Below are 18,907 nucleotides of genomic sequence, written 5' to 3' on the forward strand. Positions count from 1 at the left end.
TACAAAAATACGCAAAATAGCGTTTTACCTCACATACACTGCCGGAATCAAGATAGCCCAAGTATGTAAGCATAAAATAGTTAAGCAAATATGTAAGCAGAAAGCATACACACACAGAATGCTTTAGTTATATCATTAGCAATATTCTGGTTCCTCATGCATTGCTCATTGGGTCATACGCTATTTCTTCGACAGTAGTTGAACGGAAATAGTTATTGACGGTTTCGTGAGTGAAATTGTTAGTGTAGATAAGAAAAATTTACATATGCAGTACACAACTAACTCTCTCACCGGATATGCATTTGTTTACCTCTAGCTTTAAAATGAAAATAACTCTTAATACAATATTAACTTCGAATGTGCCTTCATAAAACACATACAAAAAAGAAACATGAGCCACTAATCCACGTAGTTTGCAGCCATAACGTCGAGTATTTCGCGTCGTAGTTCGTCATAGCCAAACGTCAAAATATCATTTATTTACTCGGTACTGGAAAGAGAAATACAGTTTCGATATGTGACAGTAGCTATATTTCGTGCACAGCAAACAAAAGCCACAAAACATAAACTGGCCAGTGACTACATTCTTAACTGTAAACTTTTCAAACTACGCCTGGTAGTTTATTTATTTAGCAAGTATCTTGATAACTGTAGACAATAACTAAAAGAAAACCAGGTCATTACCAAACTGTGATGTGTGATTATAAGGTTAGAGAAAATCTTTTTTTGCCAAATCTTTTCTTAAGAATATAATGAGAAATTCTGCATAGCTGAGAGCACTTACAAATGCCATAACAGAGGTTTTTAATTTTTTACTTGAAAAGTAAAAGTTTTTCTGAGAAACTGTTTACAGAGTTGGATGTAACTTCACCTCAGCTATATAAAACAACATTTGTAGGCACATCGGTTGACTTCAAATTAATAAAAACAGCAGTGCCACTTGGACATAGCCATCAAGCGTCCCTTCAGTGTACTTCTAGTGACGACAAATGGATGTGGATCAGACCACAAAGCAAGACTGCTTCTCCACGCCATTGCCAATGTAAGGATGTAGAATCATGTATCACTAGGCGTAAGATAGATACTGCCTACAGGAAAATTAAAGAGGCCTTTCGAGAAAAGAGAACCACCTGTATGAATATCAAGCGCTCAGATGGAAAACTCATCCTAAGCAAAGAAGGGAAAGCAGAAAGGTGGAAGGAGTATACAGAGAGTCTAGACAAGGACAATGTACTTGAGAGCCATATTATAGAAATGGAAGGGGATGTAGATGAATACTTCAAGAAGAATACAATAATTCCAACCCCAAAGAACGCAGGTGCTCACAGGTGTGAAAATTACCGAACTATCACTTTAATAAGTCACTGTTGCAAAATACTAACATGAATTCTTTACAAACGAATGAAAATTTGGTAGAAGCCGACATCGGGGAAGATCAGTTTGGATTCTGTAGAAATGTTGCAACACGCAAGGCTGTACTGACCCTACGACGTATCATAGAAGATAGGTTATGGAAAGGAAAACCTACGTTTCTAGCATTCTTAGAGAAATCTTTTGACAATGTTGTCTGGAATACTCTCTTTTAAATTCTGATGGTGGCAGGGGTAAAATACAGGGAGCGAAAGGCTATTTGTAGTTTGAACAGAAAGCGGATGGCAGTTATAAGAGTCTAGGGGCATGAAACGATGAAAGGCAGGGTTGTAGCCTATCTCTGATGTTATTCAATCTGTACACTGAGCAAGCAGTAAAGGAAACAGAAGAAAAATTTTGAGTAGGAATTAAAATCCATGGAGAAGAAATAAAAACTTTGTGGGTTGCCGACGACATTGTAATTCTGTCACAGACAGCAAAGGACCTGGAAAAACAGTTGAACGGAATGTACAATGTCTTGAAAGGAGGATATAGGATGAATATCAACAAAAGCAAAACAAGGATAATGGAATGTAGTCGAATTAAATCAGATGGTGCTGAGAGAATTAGATTATGAAATGAGACACTTAAAGTAATAACTGAGTTTTGCTAAGTGGGAAGCAAAATAACTGATGAGTGTCGAAGTAGGAGGGAAATAAAATGTAGACTGGCTGCGGCAAGGAAAGCTTTTCTGAAGAAGAGAAATTTGTTAAGATCGAGTGTAGATTTAAACGTCAGGAAGTCATTTCGAGAAAAGTATTTATATGGAGTATAGACGTGTACGGAAGTGAACTGGTTTATACAAGAAGAACTCTGTAGGTGGCAGGGGTAAAATACAGGGAGCAAAAGGCTATTTACAATTTGTACAGAGACCAGATGGCAGTTATAAGAGTCTAGAAAAATGTTACAGATTACGCGAGTAGATCACGTAACTAATGAGGAGGCGCCGAATAGAACTTGGAAGAAGTGGAATTTGTGGCACAACTTGACTAGAAGTAGGGATCCGTTGGTAGGACAAGTTCTGAGGCATCAAGGGATCACCAATTTAGAATTTGAGGGAAGCGTGGGGGTAAAAATCTTAGAGGGACACCAAGAGATGAACACACTAAGCATATTCAGAAGGATGTAGGTTGCAGTAGTTATTCGGAGATGAAGACGCTTACACAGGATAGTCTGACACGGAGAGCTGCATCAAACCAGACTCTGCTCATGACCAAAACAACACCAGCATCTCTGATTGTTTTGTAAACAAGGCAATGGTGTAGCCCATTTGAATTGTATGGCGTTTGTGTACATATAATTAGTGAAGAAACAATTTAATCATGTCTGTATTCAACACTTAAGTGATAAAGCAAGAAGTAACTTTGGTAAAATGACCGCCTCTAAATTGCCAGGAACGGGCTTGGAAGATGTTGGTGTTCCAGGCCAGAGTTTCTTGCGGGACGCCCTTACAAGTTGTACCGACCCATTAAAAGCAATAGAGGAATTCCAGGTAATCCTCTGTGTAGCGAAGTGTTGTTTGGTATTATCATATGCTGGTGGGAACCATTAAACACATGCATTGATATATGGCAATTAATGGAATTGGGATTACATTGTCTTGTGCCTCTCTGGTACCACTTTTTGACCAACGTTCTTCGGTGGTACGCCACCGTAGTAATGTTATTGACAGTGGTAATCGTTTGTAGCACTGCAGGTAGCACTTAATTCGCACATTAATGCGCTTTGATATTTATCTGTAAAGTACATATAAAGAAACGAAATGTTTATAATTTGTTACACTAAGATGGGCGTAAGTTATCCTTGTCACATTCAGACATCTTTGTATGTTAGAACTACAACAAGAAAAGTGCACATATTCACATACTTACAAATCAGTAAAGCAGTATGGGTCCCAAAATTCGGTTTAGAAGAAAAGTTTTTCCTTTGCGTTTATATTGACATCTTATAGTTTTCAGTTATGCAGCACACCAGTTATACAAGGTATACAAAGATTGGAAAGTTTATTTGTTTATAAATATCGTGAAGTAACTGTTGAAAGATTGGGCACAGCATGACAATTTTACTTCAAACATTCATATTCTGTTTCCATGATATGTGGTAGTATTACTATTAGGCTGAAATACTGTGGAGGATGTCATGAGAGACATAAATACTGATTTTTAACAGTCTTATATATTGGTTTCTTTTGTTGTATACTTTACATCACATATTTCTTGCTTTTCAGCTGGAGAATGGAATTTTGCTGCCATCGCTACGTCCAATATTACCCTTATTGGATTTGCATGGCATGAGAAGATTGGATTTTCATCAATCTGTTTTAGAGGTATGTTATTTAAAGACAGAGAAGTGACATATGGTTAGTTGTGATTCCACCTGTCTGCTTTAACGTCTGATGTCATCGTGGCAGTAGTCACCCCTATTTCAAGCATATACAGTATGGGATCACAACATCACTCATTACACCCATGAATAAACATTTAACTTGCAAAATATTTAACTCCAGCAGTAAAATTAAGCTAACAGGACAACCTTGGAAAGCAGAGGCTTTTTGGATGGAGTCAGACTAAATATACGACAATAAAAATAAGGACATTTTCCAAAAACAAATATTAATCCACAAATTAAACACACAAAATTCTCAACATTCAACACAACCAAAACATGCAAAAATGAAAATCATTGGCATCATAAATTTTGCTCAAGTGAAGCTGTCAATACCAATAACCTACACCTGGTACTTCAAATTTCACATGACCTATGTAGCTCATACAGTGTCATTGATTGTATGAACCCACACACAGCTCCAGAAACTGATATCACAAATTGGACTTGATCTATATGGCAGGTAAAACAAAGCTGGAGTACCAAAAAACATCACACTCAAATCGTCAGATCTGTTGTTCACATCTTCGCTTATGCTATCTGTCTACAATGAAATCTACATTACTACAAACCAAAATTCACTCAAAAATGTATCGTAACTGACAATGATAAGCCAATATCCATGATATCTACCATCCAACACAATTACCAAACACTAACATGAAAAAAACCAGAAATTTGTGAAAAGTCAAATTGCAGACAGACACGACTAAAATACACTCACATATAGCTTTTGGTGACAGCCTTTGTTAGCACGCGCACACACACACACACACACACACACACACACACACACACAACACACACACAAAAAGCAAGTACACCTCACACGCTCGCGCTCTCTTTACTGACAAAGGCCGAAAGCTAAATGTGAGTGTCTTATATTCTTACCTGGTGTTTCCATTGTTTGATTAAATCCACATAAAAATAATTACAAACAACAGCCACTGACATGCAAATTTAAGCTGTGCAACACCCCTCCCCCCCGCCTCCTTCCTCTCTCTCTCTCTCTCTCTCTCTCTCTCTCTCTCTCTAAAAGACAATAAATGTCATTCATAATCAGACCAAATTAACTCTAGGAATTTGATCATAGACAGCATATATCTGTCCATTGCGACAAGCCATGACCTGTTGTAAATTTTGCTTTCCTATTAACTACCAACAAAAAAGAAAAACACTAGCAAACTATGGTGTACTCTTCCAATGACAACATTAAACACTCAGCTAACAATGTTAACTGTCTTGTTAAGATACCTAACAAACATCTTTGAAACATAAACATCGAACACAAGAGAGTGCCACAAAATACTACATCACACCATCTGCAAACACAACTCGCATTATCATGAAGACACACGACGCAGTTATGTCACAGGTTAAGCAGATGGGTGGAATCATAACTTTTGGTTGACCCCCAAAAATGTTTACTAAGTAGTGATATTATAAGCAGTGATACAGTCGTTATTCAAATGTCACTTTTGTAATTTTTTCAATCTATTGAAAGTCCAGGATGCAATAACAACAATTATGAAAATGATATATTGCTATTCACCACATAAAGGAGACATTGATTCACAGGCAGGCACAATGAAAAAACTGCCACACATTTAAGGTTTTCACCAAAAGGGCTTCTTCCAACGTAGGGGGGGAGACATTCTCTCAGGCACAAGTCACAAATGTATGACCATTGTCTCTGGCCACTCAGACCGGAGTTTGCCCCAGTGGCCATAGACAATAGTCACTTGTGTGAGTTGGGAGTGTGATAATGTATGTGTGTGTTCTGCTTTGGGAGAAGCCCTTTTGTCTGAAAGCTTAAATTTATAGCAGTCTTTTCATTGTGCCTGTCTACAACTCAATGTCTTCCCCAATTCTTTCTGCTATAATGCTCTTTTTTCTGTAAATTGTAATCAGTTTGGACCTTGCAGATCATGGATTTATTGTATATTTTCATTTGTACTCCTCCAGCTTTTGTTCAGTGTGTGGCAGAAGGTAGATGTGTGGGTAGTGTATTGGGATCATGTTTCCCTCCCCCTTCCTGTTCTGTTTACATTTATAGCAGAGGAAGAAAAATAGTCAGTGCTGATATACAGTATTCAGAAAGTGGTCATGAATGAAGCTTTAACAAGTGATTTCCTTCATGAATGAGTTATAGGCCTACTTCCTTATAATTCATCTGATAAATCTCAACTTGTCATCCGCCTTCACCATAGCCAGATTTATGTGGTGATTCCAACTAAGAACAATGATATTGTAGTCAAACAATAGTAGATTTTTTTTGTCCATTTTCATATGTTTCCTTATATTTAATCACACTGAAGTTCAGCTGCCAGTCTTTGCAATAAATGTTGATCAGCTTAAAGTCTCCCTGAATTTCTTAATGTTTCCGACAATGCAAACCTCCCAGTATATAACTCCACTATCTGGAAATAGGCTTAGTGTGCTGAAAACAATGTGGGCTAGGTTGTTTGTATATATTGTGAACAGTAGAGGTCTATCACATTTCTTTGAGCTGTAAAGGATACCACCACTTTTGCTTTTGATAATATCTCCACTTCAAGAACAATGTTAAATGGGTTCTGTTACTTGGTAAGTCTTCAGCTGATTCACATACCTGTTCTAACATTCGATAATAACTGATTTTGTTTACTAGGAACTGTGCTGAATTCTTCCAAAAACTTTACAGAAGCCAAAGAAACATGGCATCAGCTATGGCCCTGGTGTCTGAAACCATCTGAAGCTTGTGAATGAATAGATAAGTTGAAAAGTCACACAATTGATGCTTGCAGAATCATTCTTAGTTACATACATACATACATGCATTAATCGTTGTTCCATAGATCATGAATACGACATTTCGTAATGATGTGGAATGTGTCACTTTAAAATAAGTTTTCTTTACACAAAATAATTAATTCTTTTTACAGTTACTACTTCATGTCTAAGAATTCATCTACTGAGTAGAAGGAGTTGTCATTTAGAACTTTTTATATTTGCTTTTAAATATTGGTTGGCTATCTGTCAGACTTTCAATACTATTTGGCAAATGAGCAAAGATTTTTGTGGCAGCATAATCCACCCCTTTCTGTACCAAACTGAGATTTAATCCAGAATAGTGAAGATCATCCTTTCTTGTGTTGTAGCTAAGCACTTCGCTGTTATTTTGAATTGAGATGGGTTATTAATGACAAATTTCATAAGTGAATATATGTATCGCGTAGGTACTGTGAATATCCCGAATTCCTTAAATAAATGTCTGTAAGGTGATCTTGTGTGGGATCCAGCTATTATTCTGATTGCACACTTTTGTGCAATGAATACTTTCTTCTTTAATGACAAATTGCCTGAAAATATGATGCCATATGAAAGCAGTGAATGAAAATAGGCATAGTAGGCTAGTTTACTGATATGTTTATCACAAAAATTTGCAATAACCCTTATAGCATAAGTAGCTGAACCTAACCGTTCCAGCAGATCATCAACGTGTTTCTTCCAATTCAATTTCTCATCAATGCACACACCCAGAAATTTTGAGTATTGTGCCTTAGCAACAGACTTCTGTTCATAGTCTATATTTGTCAATGGTGTTATGCCACTTACTGTACAGAATTGTATAAACTGTGTTTTCTCAGAATTTAGTGAGAGTCCATTTGCAGAGAACCACTTAATAATTTTCTGAAAGACATTATTTGCAATTTCCTCAGCTGATTCTTGCTTGTTGGGTGTGATTACTATACTTGTATCATTGGCAAAAGGAACTAGCTTTGCATCTTCATGATTATAGAGTGACAAGTCGTTAATGTATGTTAAGAATAATAAGGGACCCAAGACTGAATCCTGTGGGACATCATTCTTGATACCTCCCCAGTTAGAGGACTCTGCTGGTTTTTTCACACAATCAAAAGCCTTTGTTTTACAAATATGTGATGCTATTCTTGAATACAGTACTTTTTCAAGAATTTTGGATAAAGCTGTCAGAAGTGAGACTGGGCAGTAGTTGTTAGCATCACATCTGTCTCCTTTTTTTATGCAATGCTTTAACAATGGTGTATTTCAGTCTGTCTGGAAAAATGACCTGTTTCAGTGAGCTACTACATATGTGGCTGAGAATCCTACTTATTAGTTGGGAGCAAGCTTTTAGTACTCTGTTGGAAGTGCCATCAATTCCATGTGAGCTTTTACTTTTGAGTGAATTTATTATTTTCCTAATTTCAGTAGGAGATGTGGGCTGAATTTCAATTTTATCAAATTGCATAGGTACTGCCTCATCCATATGCTGTCTTGCATTTTCCAATGAATAGCAGGATCTTATTTTCTCTACAACACTTAAAAAATTATTATTAAAAGTGTTTTCTATTTCTGACTTCTTCTTAACAAACTTTTTATTGCATTTGATAGAAATACAGTCTTCCTGTGCTCTCGGTTGCCCTGTTTCCCTTTTAACAATATTCCGAATTGCACATACTTCTGAACTTTTTAATAAGTTTTCGTAATACAGTGCAGTAGTTTTTATAATGTTTCACTGTTTCGGGATCATTACTCCTCCTAGCTATAAGATACATTTCCCTTTTCTGTTTACAAGATATTTTTATCCTTTTAGTAATCCATGGCTTTTTGCGTGGTTTCTTACAGTTATATTTCAATACTTTCTTAGGGAAACTATTTTCAAATATACTCACAAAGGTATCATGAAATAGGTTAAATTTTAAATTAGCGTCATGTTCCCTGTACACCTCATCACAGTCTAACTGTTGCAAGCTTTCCCTAAAATTTTGAGTTGGTAAATCGTTAATTGAACGCACTATTTGGGAGGACTGTTGTGCGTTACTGTATGGAGCTATATCATATACTGTAATTAGCTATGTGTCGTGATCAGACAGACCATTCTTAACAGGAAAATTTTTTATTTGATTAAATTTATCTTGTTTTATGAAAACATTGTCTATCAGTGTGCTGCTTTCCTGTACCACCCGAGTAGGAAAATCGATAACTGATGTCAGATTGAAAGAACTAAGTAATACTTCAAGTTCAAGCTTTCTATTGGACTCTTTCAGAAAATCTACATTGAAATCCTCACAGACAATAATTTGCTTTCCTCTGTGTGACAGACAGCACAACACAGCACAGCACAGCAAAGAATCCAAGTTTTTTCAAAAGTAGAACTTGAAAATTCCCTAATGGGTACCTATACATAGCTACAATTATAAAAGTGCCATTATTTAGTTTAAACTCACATGCACACTCTTCTATATGTTGCTCTACGCAAAATGTTTTAGTTTCCAAATTTTTCACACTGACAGATATTAACATATATGGCAACTTCTCCTCTCCACATAGTGTCTCTACTTACATGTGCTGAAAGCTTATATCCATCCACATTTACCATTTCCATACCTGTGACTATATGATATTCAAACAGGCTTTCCAGAGGGGATTGTTTTGACGCCAAAACATATTTTTGTACTAGAACATGACATATGAAGGCAGAATGTGTTTATTCCATCTTCATTTTATTGTATTCCATTTTGGTGCCACTATGATCAGTGGGCATACGAATAAATGACTAAGTTTACATTGTACCAAAAAGTTTTCAAATTTTCGACAAGTCAGTTGGTGAGGTCATTGAACTTTCTTGCAACCACCCTGCTTAGCCTTGTTTTGCTTTTGTTAGGCAGTATTCAGTTACATTTGAATCTGCTGTGCAGGTCTCTCTGCTTTCAAATATGGATACTAAACCAAGGAAGGTCATTCTAGAAGAGTAATACTCACTGTGTCCATAACATATTATAAGTTCTGTGTATATCCGGGGTGCAGTTAAGTGGTGGTCAGTCCTTAGTGAGTGCCCAGCCCTGCCAAACCCAGGATCCCAAAGCTGAAAACTAGTTTACATTGCTAGTCCTGTTATAACTATAATTTGTGGGAATGCTCCAACAGACATCAAATGACAAGATAGTTGAATTTTACATATCACTGAGAATGAACATCTTCAGTTAAATGCAGTGATCTTAGAAGCCCAAGGTGTGCCAATGGCTGTTAAGGGGAAACAGTCATTAGTGAGCAACCCTTTGGGGCAGCTGGTGCAGCGTATGCTATCTGATCAAGAGAGTACAGACATGTATTAGTACACCCCTTTCCTTTATGGCAACTTGATCTCTGCTGGGGACACTTTCAGTGGGGTATGTAAATTTCTACTTCGCAGCCACGTCACCAACAGCCAATTCAGACAGCTTTGAATGGTTGAAATGTTCCTCATGAATTTGTTACTCATCCAATGGTTAGTCCATGTTCGAAGTATCTGAGCTCTCCTGACACCCATTCTGCTGTTATTGCTTCTCTATTGACAACACAGTACTCACTGCATCCTTCTAAAATGATGGGTCTGCCTCTGGTGATGTCTAGTGCTGAATTCTGCACTACACAGTGGTGTCTGGATACTTTTGATCAGATAGTGTAGTTGTATTAGGCTTGTTATAACTGAGGAGACTCTGTCTGGACAGACTCACATTTCCCATTTTCCTAACTGCTCATGGGAACAAGATAGCATCCTCTTGAAACTTTTTGAGGGTGGGGAGGGGGAGGGACCTCTAATAATATTTTTGATGGATTGTTTTCAGCAATAAAATCATACATTGAGCAAAGAGAATTGGGTGAGTAGCCTCTCAGGTCATGGACCACACAAATTGGAAACTACTTGCTGTAACATGACACCTCCAGCATATCAAAATATGTTCAAAGTCATCAAACACAAAGAATGAACTTTCGAGCAGGTTTTAGCCTTCCACTTACCAAAAACGCTTAACAGGGTCACTGAAATCAGTTAAGAGACTGCACAACAGATCATCACTGGTTGAAACAGTGACACGTCAGAAGGAGCTATTGACATCCTGAAATACTGTGTGTGCAACTAGAGGAATACATTATTGTGGAACTGAACTTCACTCTTCATTACAGCAGATGAGTCTTAATGTGTATTGTAATTAAGTAGACACAGTAGAGATTTAGTAAGAATAAGTAGACAAAGTATTCTCTGGAGTATGTGAGGTAAGATGGCAGGTGAATGATACTTTTAGGAAAAAAAGACTTGCCAGTTTTGCCACAGTATATAAAAACTGGTTGTATTGGACTCAAAGTAAAACCATGCACTTCAAATTCAATGAGATTTTAATGTAAAAAATTTGGCCACACCATCTTATAACAGTCAAGCACCTTATGGGGAAATCCAGAATGGCCATTCACACTGAAGGAACAAATGCACTGATTCTGACTTCTGTTTGAACTGCTTGGTTAAACAAATACTGTGATGAAGGCAATACCCTGTCTTACAGTTGTAAGAGAAGAGTCACGAGCTGAAGGTGACTAAATGCATACCACATGCTGAGACCCGTACATGTGCAATGTATTCTCTGGTCACCATAAAAGAAATGAAAAAAAAAAGTGCAAACAAATGCTTATGAAATACAGCTAGTGAAGCAAAGTTATCGATCAGTCAGTATTTAAAGTTGCAACACAGTCAAAGAAAAGTACACCTTAGCCAAAGGAAGCACTGTCAAAAGGGGGGGGGGAGAAAATTTATAACAAATATGACAGGAAAATTATCAAAACAATCAGGTCAAAGTTACCTGCTTCATCAGATAATGATGAATCAATAATGCATATTGAAATCTGTTTGAGTGAACCTTCAAGTCCTCTCACTCCTTCCCTTTCTTATTTAGATTCTTCAACTCGAGTAGGGGAAAAGGGAGGCAAAAATCTAAGTAGTAAATGGCCCCTATGCTACAGTGGAATGAGAATAGATCCAGAACACATACAGAGGAATTGAAACTATTGGTACAGGGAAGACTTAAGCAATGTACCTGTGTCTACAGGAGGCAAGTTTTAAAACAACTGCCACCCCTGTGCTCACGGGATATAGGCACAACCAAAGGGATGACCTCAGTGGTTACAGGAGTAAAGATGGAGTGGTCATCTATGTGAATGGCATGTACCACCCCTTCCCTGTTCTTCTGATTATGGCTGTTTTAACAGTTACTGCAAAAATCCACATTCCGTGTAACATTTCTTTGTGTAACTTTTTTAACTTTTTTTAACTTTCCACAATAACTCAGTATAGAGAAGCCCCCTCTGACTTTCTCTCACAACTCCTTCAAGCATTCCACCTTGTAGGAGATCTGACATAATGTGCTATAGGTATCTGCAGTGACCTGTTCGAGAGGCTGAGAACAAGATCATATCAGAAGTGCTGTGGCTTCTAAGCACAGGTGGTAATATGCAACTCAGCATTGAGGACCATTCAGAGCCATTTGCTTTGCAGTATGCTCTGCTGCGCTTGCATTTTCTGCCCAGTGCGAGTGGCTGATGACTTCCTCTCAAGTGACCACATCCTTCCCCTTGTAAATTCATCTCATTGATAATGTAGTTCCTATAAGAAAGCTACCACAACTAATGGTTATGAGAGCAAACTGGACACTGGCTGTCTTTGAACTCCATGACAATGTCCATAACTGACTGGATACATTACATGTGTGATTCCACTATGCCACTGAGCTTCAGAATTCCTGAGGACGACGTCAGAGGCAGCATGTCATTTAGTGAAATGATCAGTGTCACTCTGTAATTGAGGACAAGCATGCAACTATGTGATGGTCATCTGCTGAGAACCTCACAGCCTTTAGGATTGCGAGACCAAAGACCTGAGGAAGAATGAAAGAGAGTGAGATGAAATGATGAAAATATTTCTGAACTCAATAAATTGTTCAAGTGGATTTACAAATGTATGGAAAACTGAATGGAGGGGGTCTGTAAAGTGTTAGATCAACAGTAACTATTTTGCTGTAGCAGAAATGTCTCCAAACTATGCCTGGAAGTCACAATATGGCAATCTTTCCTATGAAACTTACTGCCAGATCAAGACTCGGGATCTTTGCCTTTTGCAGGCAAGTGCTCTACCGACTGAAGCATGATTCACACCCTGTCCACATGGCTTTACTTCTGCCAGTACCTTATCTCCTACCTTCCAAATCAAAGCTCAGTTGGTAGAACACTTGCACACAAAAGGCGAAGGTCCCAAGTTCGAGTTTTGGTCTGGCCCTAGTTTTAACCTGCCAGTAAGTTTCATATCAGTGCACACACTGCTGCTAAGTGAAAATTTTATTCTGGAATATTTCTGTGTAGATAATATTTTATAGGGAAATTTTTGGTAAGGAGAAGGCATAAAGTCTTTTAACAAATCCATATATGCGATACCTGGGGACATCAATCTTTTTTTAGATATCAAGTCAGTTATTCTCTGCCAGGGAGATTCAAATAAGAGAGAGGTATCCTTCAGGGATCAGTGACCATATTTGCTAAGCAATCATTAGTACTACATCTCAGTTATGAATCCTGAGTTACGTTCATTGTTGGGACAACTTTGCTATATTCTGCTCATGCATCAGCAATAATTGCTTGTCAGATATAGTTGATGGGTAAATGATTAGGGAAGGTGATTTTAATTTTCTGTTGAAGAAATGTGTATCTGTCAATTTTAGTTGTTCCTGTTGCATTTTTAACTCAGCTGTACTCAAAATGAAGTTCACAGTTCTAACTTTTAAAACTTGTTGACGTTTTTTGGTCTCACTTCGGACTAAAGGCGTACGTGGTTGCTGCATCTGAGTGATGTAAAGGTCTAAAAGTCTATTGTAGTGTCTCAAACTTAGACCATGGGGAACAGATTGAACAGTGGTGTTCCCTTTCTGCAAGCCTCTCTTCTGCTCAGGTATAGATGCACAGCAGGGCCATTATGTTTAAAAATCATTGACTCTGTACACCACAAGGGGATTAAACAGGCAGCAGGGTTATTTCAAACGAGTCAGATTACTTGGCAAAATGTCACAGTGATAAGGCACAATGATGTCTCATTTGGAGGACAGCAAGTGAAATCCTTGTCTGAAAATGTAGTTTTAGCTTTTTGTTCTCTAAATTCAGGGATGGTTCGTGTGGAAAGGACATGTCTGATTTCCTTCTCCATCCATCCACACTGTGAGCTTGACCCTGTTTCTAATGGCTTTGTAGTCAGTAGGATGTTAAACCCTAATCTTTTGTTCTTCTTCCTACACGTGCCACATTTCCAGCCTATGTCTTGAGTGTGGTCAGCTGCCACTTACTATCCTGTACAGCTGCTCATGATGCATTCCCCCTACAGCCCTGTCAAACCTAGAGTCACTGGCATTCCATGATCTTGCTCATATGCCAGACTAACTGAGCATTGAGACCATTTGGGATTTGTGATAAGCAGGACCTTATGGCACTTAGTGTAGACTGTATTCTTGTATGTAACTGAAGGTGAAGTTAGGAAGTTAGTCAGCACCCTGATACCTCAGAAAGGCCCAAAATTAATTTTTGTGTAGTGGTATACAGAAGAGTAAATTGTACCCATGGTCTAGAGGTACCGTCTTTGATTAATAATCAAAATGTCCTTGGTTCCGGTTTCGGAACCCACCACTGCTTAAATTTTGATTAATAATCAGCTTTGGCAGCCGAAGACTTCTGGCATAAGAAGTCACCCTCATTCTGCCAACGCCATTGTCAAAGAAGGCGGAGGAGTAGACAGAGGTTCAGGGCACTCTCTTGTCAATGGGTGGAAAATGGTCCCTAAAGGTGGAAGAATCAGCAACGATCATCAACATGAGGTTGCAGAAGGCAATGGAAACCACTGCATGAAAGACACGTAACGTGTCTCCACAGGACATGTGGCCTGTAATTGAAACAGTATCATGATGGTATCTCGATCAGCAAAAGATTCTGGAATAGTCCCCCTTTTGGATCTCTGGGAGGGGACTGCCGAGGGGGAAGTGACAACAACAAAAAGATTGAATAATCAACGAAAGGATAATGTTCTATGAGTCAGGGCATGGAACTTCAGAAGCTTGAACATGGTAGGGAAGCTATAAAATCTGGAAAGGGAAATGCGAAGGCTCAATCTAGATACAGTAGGGGTCAGTGAAGTGAAATGGAAAGAAGACAAGGGCTTCTGGTCAGATGGGTATATGGTAATATCGACAACAGCAGAAATTGGTATAACAGGAATAGGATTTGTTATGAATAGGAAGGTATGGCAAAGATTGTGTTACTGTGAACAGTTCACTGATAGCGTTGTTCTTGTCAGAATCAACAGCAAACCAACACTGACAATGTTAGTTAAGGTGTACATGCAGACATCGCAAGTTGAACATGAAGAGATAAAGAAAGTATATGAGGCTATTGAAAGGGTAATACAGTATGTAAAGGGAAATGAAAATGTTATAGTCATGTGGGGCTGGAATGCAGTTGTAGGGGAAGGAGTAGAAGAAAAGGTTACAGGAGAATATGGGTTTGGGACAAGTAATGAGAGAGTAGGAAGACTAATTGTGTTCTGTAATAAATTTCAGCTAGCAATAGTGACCACTCTGTTCAAGATCACAAAAGGAGGAGGTATACTTGGGAAAGGCTGGAGTATACTGGAAGGTTTAAGTTAGATTACATCATGGTTAGGCATAGATTCTGAAATCAGATACTGGATTGTAAGGCATACTCAGGATAGATTCAGACCACAATGTAGTAGTGATGAAGAGTGGGCTGAATCAATCTTCAAAAAAGTGGGATATGGAAGTACTAAGGGATGATGAAATACACTTGAAGTTCTCTGAAGCTATAGATACACCAATAAGGAATAGCTCAGTAGGCAGTACAGTTGAAGAGGAATGGAAATCTCTAAATAGAGCAATCACAGAAGTTGGAAAGGTGGAAAGAAAAACATAGGTACAAAGAAGGTAACTGCGAAGAAACCGTGGGTAACACAAGAAATACTTCAGATGATCGATGAAAGTAGGACGTACAAAAATATTCAGGGATATTCAGGAATACAGAGATACAAGATGCTGAGGAATGAAATAAATAAGAAGTGCAGGGAAGCTTAGATGAAATGGCTGCATGAAAAGTATGAAGAAATTGAAAAAGAAATGATTGTCAGAAGGAGTGATTCAGCATACAGGAAAGTCAAAACAACCTTCAGTGACCTTAAAGTAAGGGTGGTAACATTAAGAGTGGAATGGGAATTCCACTGTTAAATGCAGAAGAGAGAGCAGATAGGTGGAAAGAGTACATTGAAAATCTCTATGAGGGGGAAGATTTGTCTGATGTGATAGAGGAAGAAACGAGTTGATTTAGAGGAGCTAGGGAATCCAGTACTAGAATCAGAATTTAAAAGAGCTTCTGAGGAACTTAAGATCAAATAAGGCAGAAGGGATAGATAACATCCCATCAAAATTTCTAAAATCATTGGGGGAAGTGGCAACAAAATGACTATTCATGTTGGTGTGGGACATACCTTCGGACTTTCAGAAAAATATCATCCACACAATTCCAATGACTGCAGAGAGTCAATTCTGACGTTGTGGTTGACAATGGAATAAAGAATAAAGAAAATCGAGACATGTTGTAGGATTTGTCGACCTGGTAAAACTGTTCAACAATGTAAAATTGTGCAAGATGTTCGAAATTCTGAGAAAACGTAGGGGTAAGCTATAGGGAGAGACGGATAATATACAATATGTACAAGTGCCAAGAGGGAAGTTCAGTCTGTACATCGAAGAAGCGATGATGGAAATAAAGGAAACACTCAGGAATGGAATTAAAATTCAAGGTGAATGGATATCAATGATAAGATTTGCTGATGCACATTGCTATCTTGAGTGAAAGTGGAGAAGAATCACATGATCTGGTGAATGGAGTGAACAGTCTAATAAGGACAGAATGTGGATTGAGAGTAAATTGAAGAAAGACGAAAGTAATGAGAAGTAGCAGAAATGAGACCAGCGAGAAGCTGAAGATCAAGATTGCTGATCACGAAGTAGATGAAGTTGACGTATTCTGCTACCTAGGTAGCAAAATAAACAATAACGGATGGACCAAGGACATCAAAAGCAGACCAACACTGGCAAAAAGGGCATTCCTGGTCAAGAGAATCTACTAGTATCAAACAAAGGTGTTAATTTGAGGAAGAAATTTCTGAGAATGTACGTCTGGAGTACAGCGTTGCATGGTAGTGAAACATAGACTGGGGGGAAACCGGAACAGAAGAGAATCACAGCATTTGAGATGTGGTGCTACAGAAGAATGCTGAAAATTAGGTGGACTGATAAGGTAAGGAATGAGGAGGTCTGTGCAGAATCGTAGAGGAAAGGAATATGTGGAAAATGCTGACAAGGAGGAAGGAGAGGATGATAGGACATCTGTCAAGACATCAGGGAATGACTTCCATGGTACTAAAGGGAGCTGTAGAGGGCAAAACTGTAGGGTAAGACAAAGATTGGAATACATTCAGCAGATAATTGAGGACTTAAGTTGCAAGAACTAAAAAAAGCAAGCTAAGTGAGTAAGTATTGTAATCTCGACTCTGTTTTTAAGAACATGTTTTATAGAATTTCATGGAGCATCACAACTACATTATTGTTCACTTTGATATAGCTAAACAAGAAGACATGATCATTTGCTCTGTGGCATTACCAGAGTTTGTTCTGGAGATCCCCTAAGCCAACAAACTCACTGTTTTTGACGTATTACATATAGTCTCATGGACACTATACCAAATGAAATATCATAAGGGCGTTAAATTCCACACATGCTCTACCTCTCTAAAGGATCATCTCGCTATTTGTGGTATGAGAGTCATACTGAAAGTGGTTGCAATTCCAACTATGTAAAGAAAATAACTGCATTATTATAATGTGTTACGCTTATTTACACATTATGACATCATTAACTAGTATCACATGATCACAGGCTATGTTTACTTACTGACTGACATTGATCATTTGTTTTGACATCATGCTGTCATTGAATTCTTTCTTAATGAGGAAAAATCTGCTGCTGCTCAACATGCGTGCCCAACATGTGTGTGGAAATGGATACGTGTGTGCCAGCAGTGCTAGGTAATGTCTGGAGCATTTCAAAGGTAACAACAGTAGTATCCAAACTGTGGTCCTAATGCACCACCTGTTGATTATAGTTGGCAAACCGCAATGATAACGAGCAGACCTGTGCAGTAGTCAGTCTCCTTCTCACTCTGTATGCTGACAGAAATGCTCTGGTTAGGTTTTGGACATTCATACATATTATGCTTCTTAATGACTCTGTGATGGTTAATACTGGTTGATGCATCACATACCATTTCTAGTGTAAATGTGGTTCATCGTTTAATTGTATTTTATTTTTCAATATTTCTTAAACATTTTAAATGGTTTAAAAATCTTTTGGAGACTTTTATGCACAGCTACAATTAAAAGAAAAATTTCTTTTTCTTTCTTAAATCTCAAGATAGTTAACGGTCAATCAAAATTGATTGTCTAGTTGCTGTTGAACTGTACTTAAAAAAAACTATTAAAGTTGTCATAACATATCACATAGTGTTCTTTTGCATTACCTAGTATTCTATTGCATTCAGTGGGAGCAAATCACGCATCTAGCAGGGATAGTTATAGATTCGTTACATTGTAGTGCATGATGTGTGCCAACTGTCATGTTTAAACACTAGAGACTGTGATTAAGAAAGTGAGGCACATTTTGGAATAATCAAAACACTTTTGATCCATGCTATGAGAATTCTGTGACGAAGTAATGATTTAGACCTTTCTTGGTCTGGACTAATTTGCTGATTGTCAATCTGTAATTCTTCGCCTAGGCTAATCATTGTTGTAATCTAGAAAATATATTCTATTAATTTCAGGGCATATTTTCCAAGAAGTTCATATACAGGATGTTCAAAAATTCAGTGTCCGAGCTAGTAGGGATGATGACAGAGACAAAAAGAAGTATATTTTGTAAAGTAACCATGTGTCAGAAACACGTGTTGTTGGAGTACTGACAAGGGGAGGTTACTGTGTTGGGATCACGGATTTACTTCAAATCTGATACATCTTTAGTAGGCCATTAAAACAACATAATGTGCACATAGTAAGGTGCACTACTCTGACAATTCTGAGCTAACCACAAGAGAAGTTTTACTTGTTGATTATGTAACTGATGTACCTGTGTGTAGGTGCCAAACGTTAGAGTTCATTGTGGTCAAGTGCTTAGCGCCTGAGCTCTGTAAGATGGACAT

General features: G+C 38.0%; 1 protein-coding gene across 1 annotated transcript in view; it reads left to right on the forward strand.

Moving 5' to 3' along the window:
• The first annotated feature begins 2,622 nt into the window (after window positions 1–2,622).
• Window positions 2,623–18,907, forward strand: part of LOC124598662 (negative elongation factor B) — a 136,201-nt gene continuing 119,916 nt past the window's right edge. Inside the window, exons 1-2 of the mRNA XM_047136017.1 lie at window positions 2,623–2,902; window positions 3,638–3,736. Coding sequence (XP_046991973.1) covers window positions 2,783–2,902; window positions 3,638–3,736 — 219 coding nt within the window. The 5' untranslated portion in view covers window positions 2,623–2,782. The remainder of the gene's footprint in view (window positions 2,903–3,637; window positions 3,737–18,907) is intronic.

Source organism: Schistocerca americana, chromosome 1, assembly GCF_021461395.2.
Source record: "Schistocerca americana isolate TAMUIC-IGC-003095 chromosome 1, iqSchAmer2.1, whole genome shotgun sequence".
Classification (NCBI taxonomy): domain Eukaryota; kingdom Metazoa; phylum Arthropoda; class Insecta; order Orthoptera; family Acrididae; genus Schistocerca; species Schistocerca americana.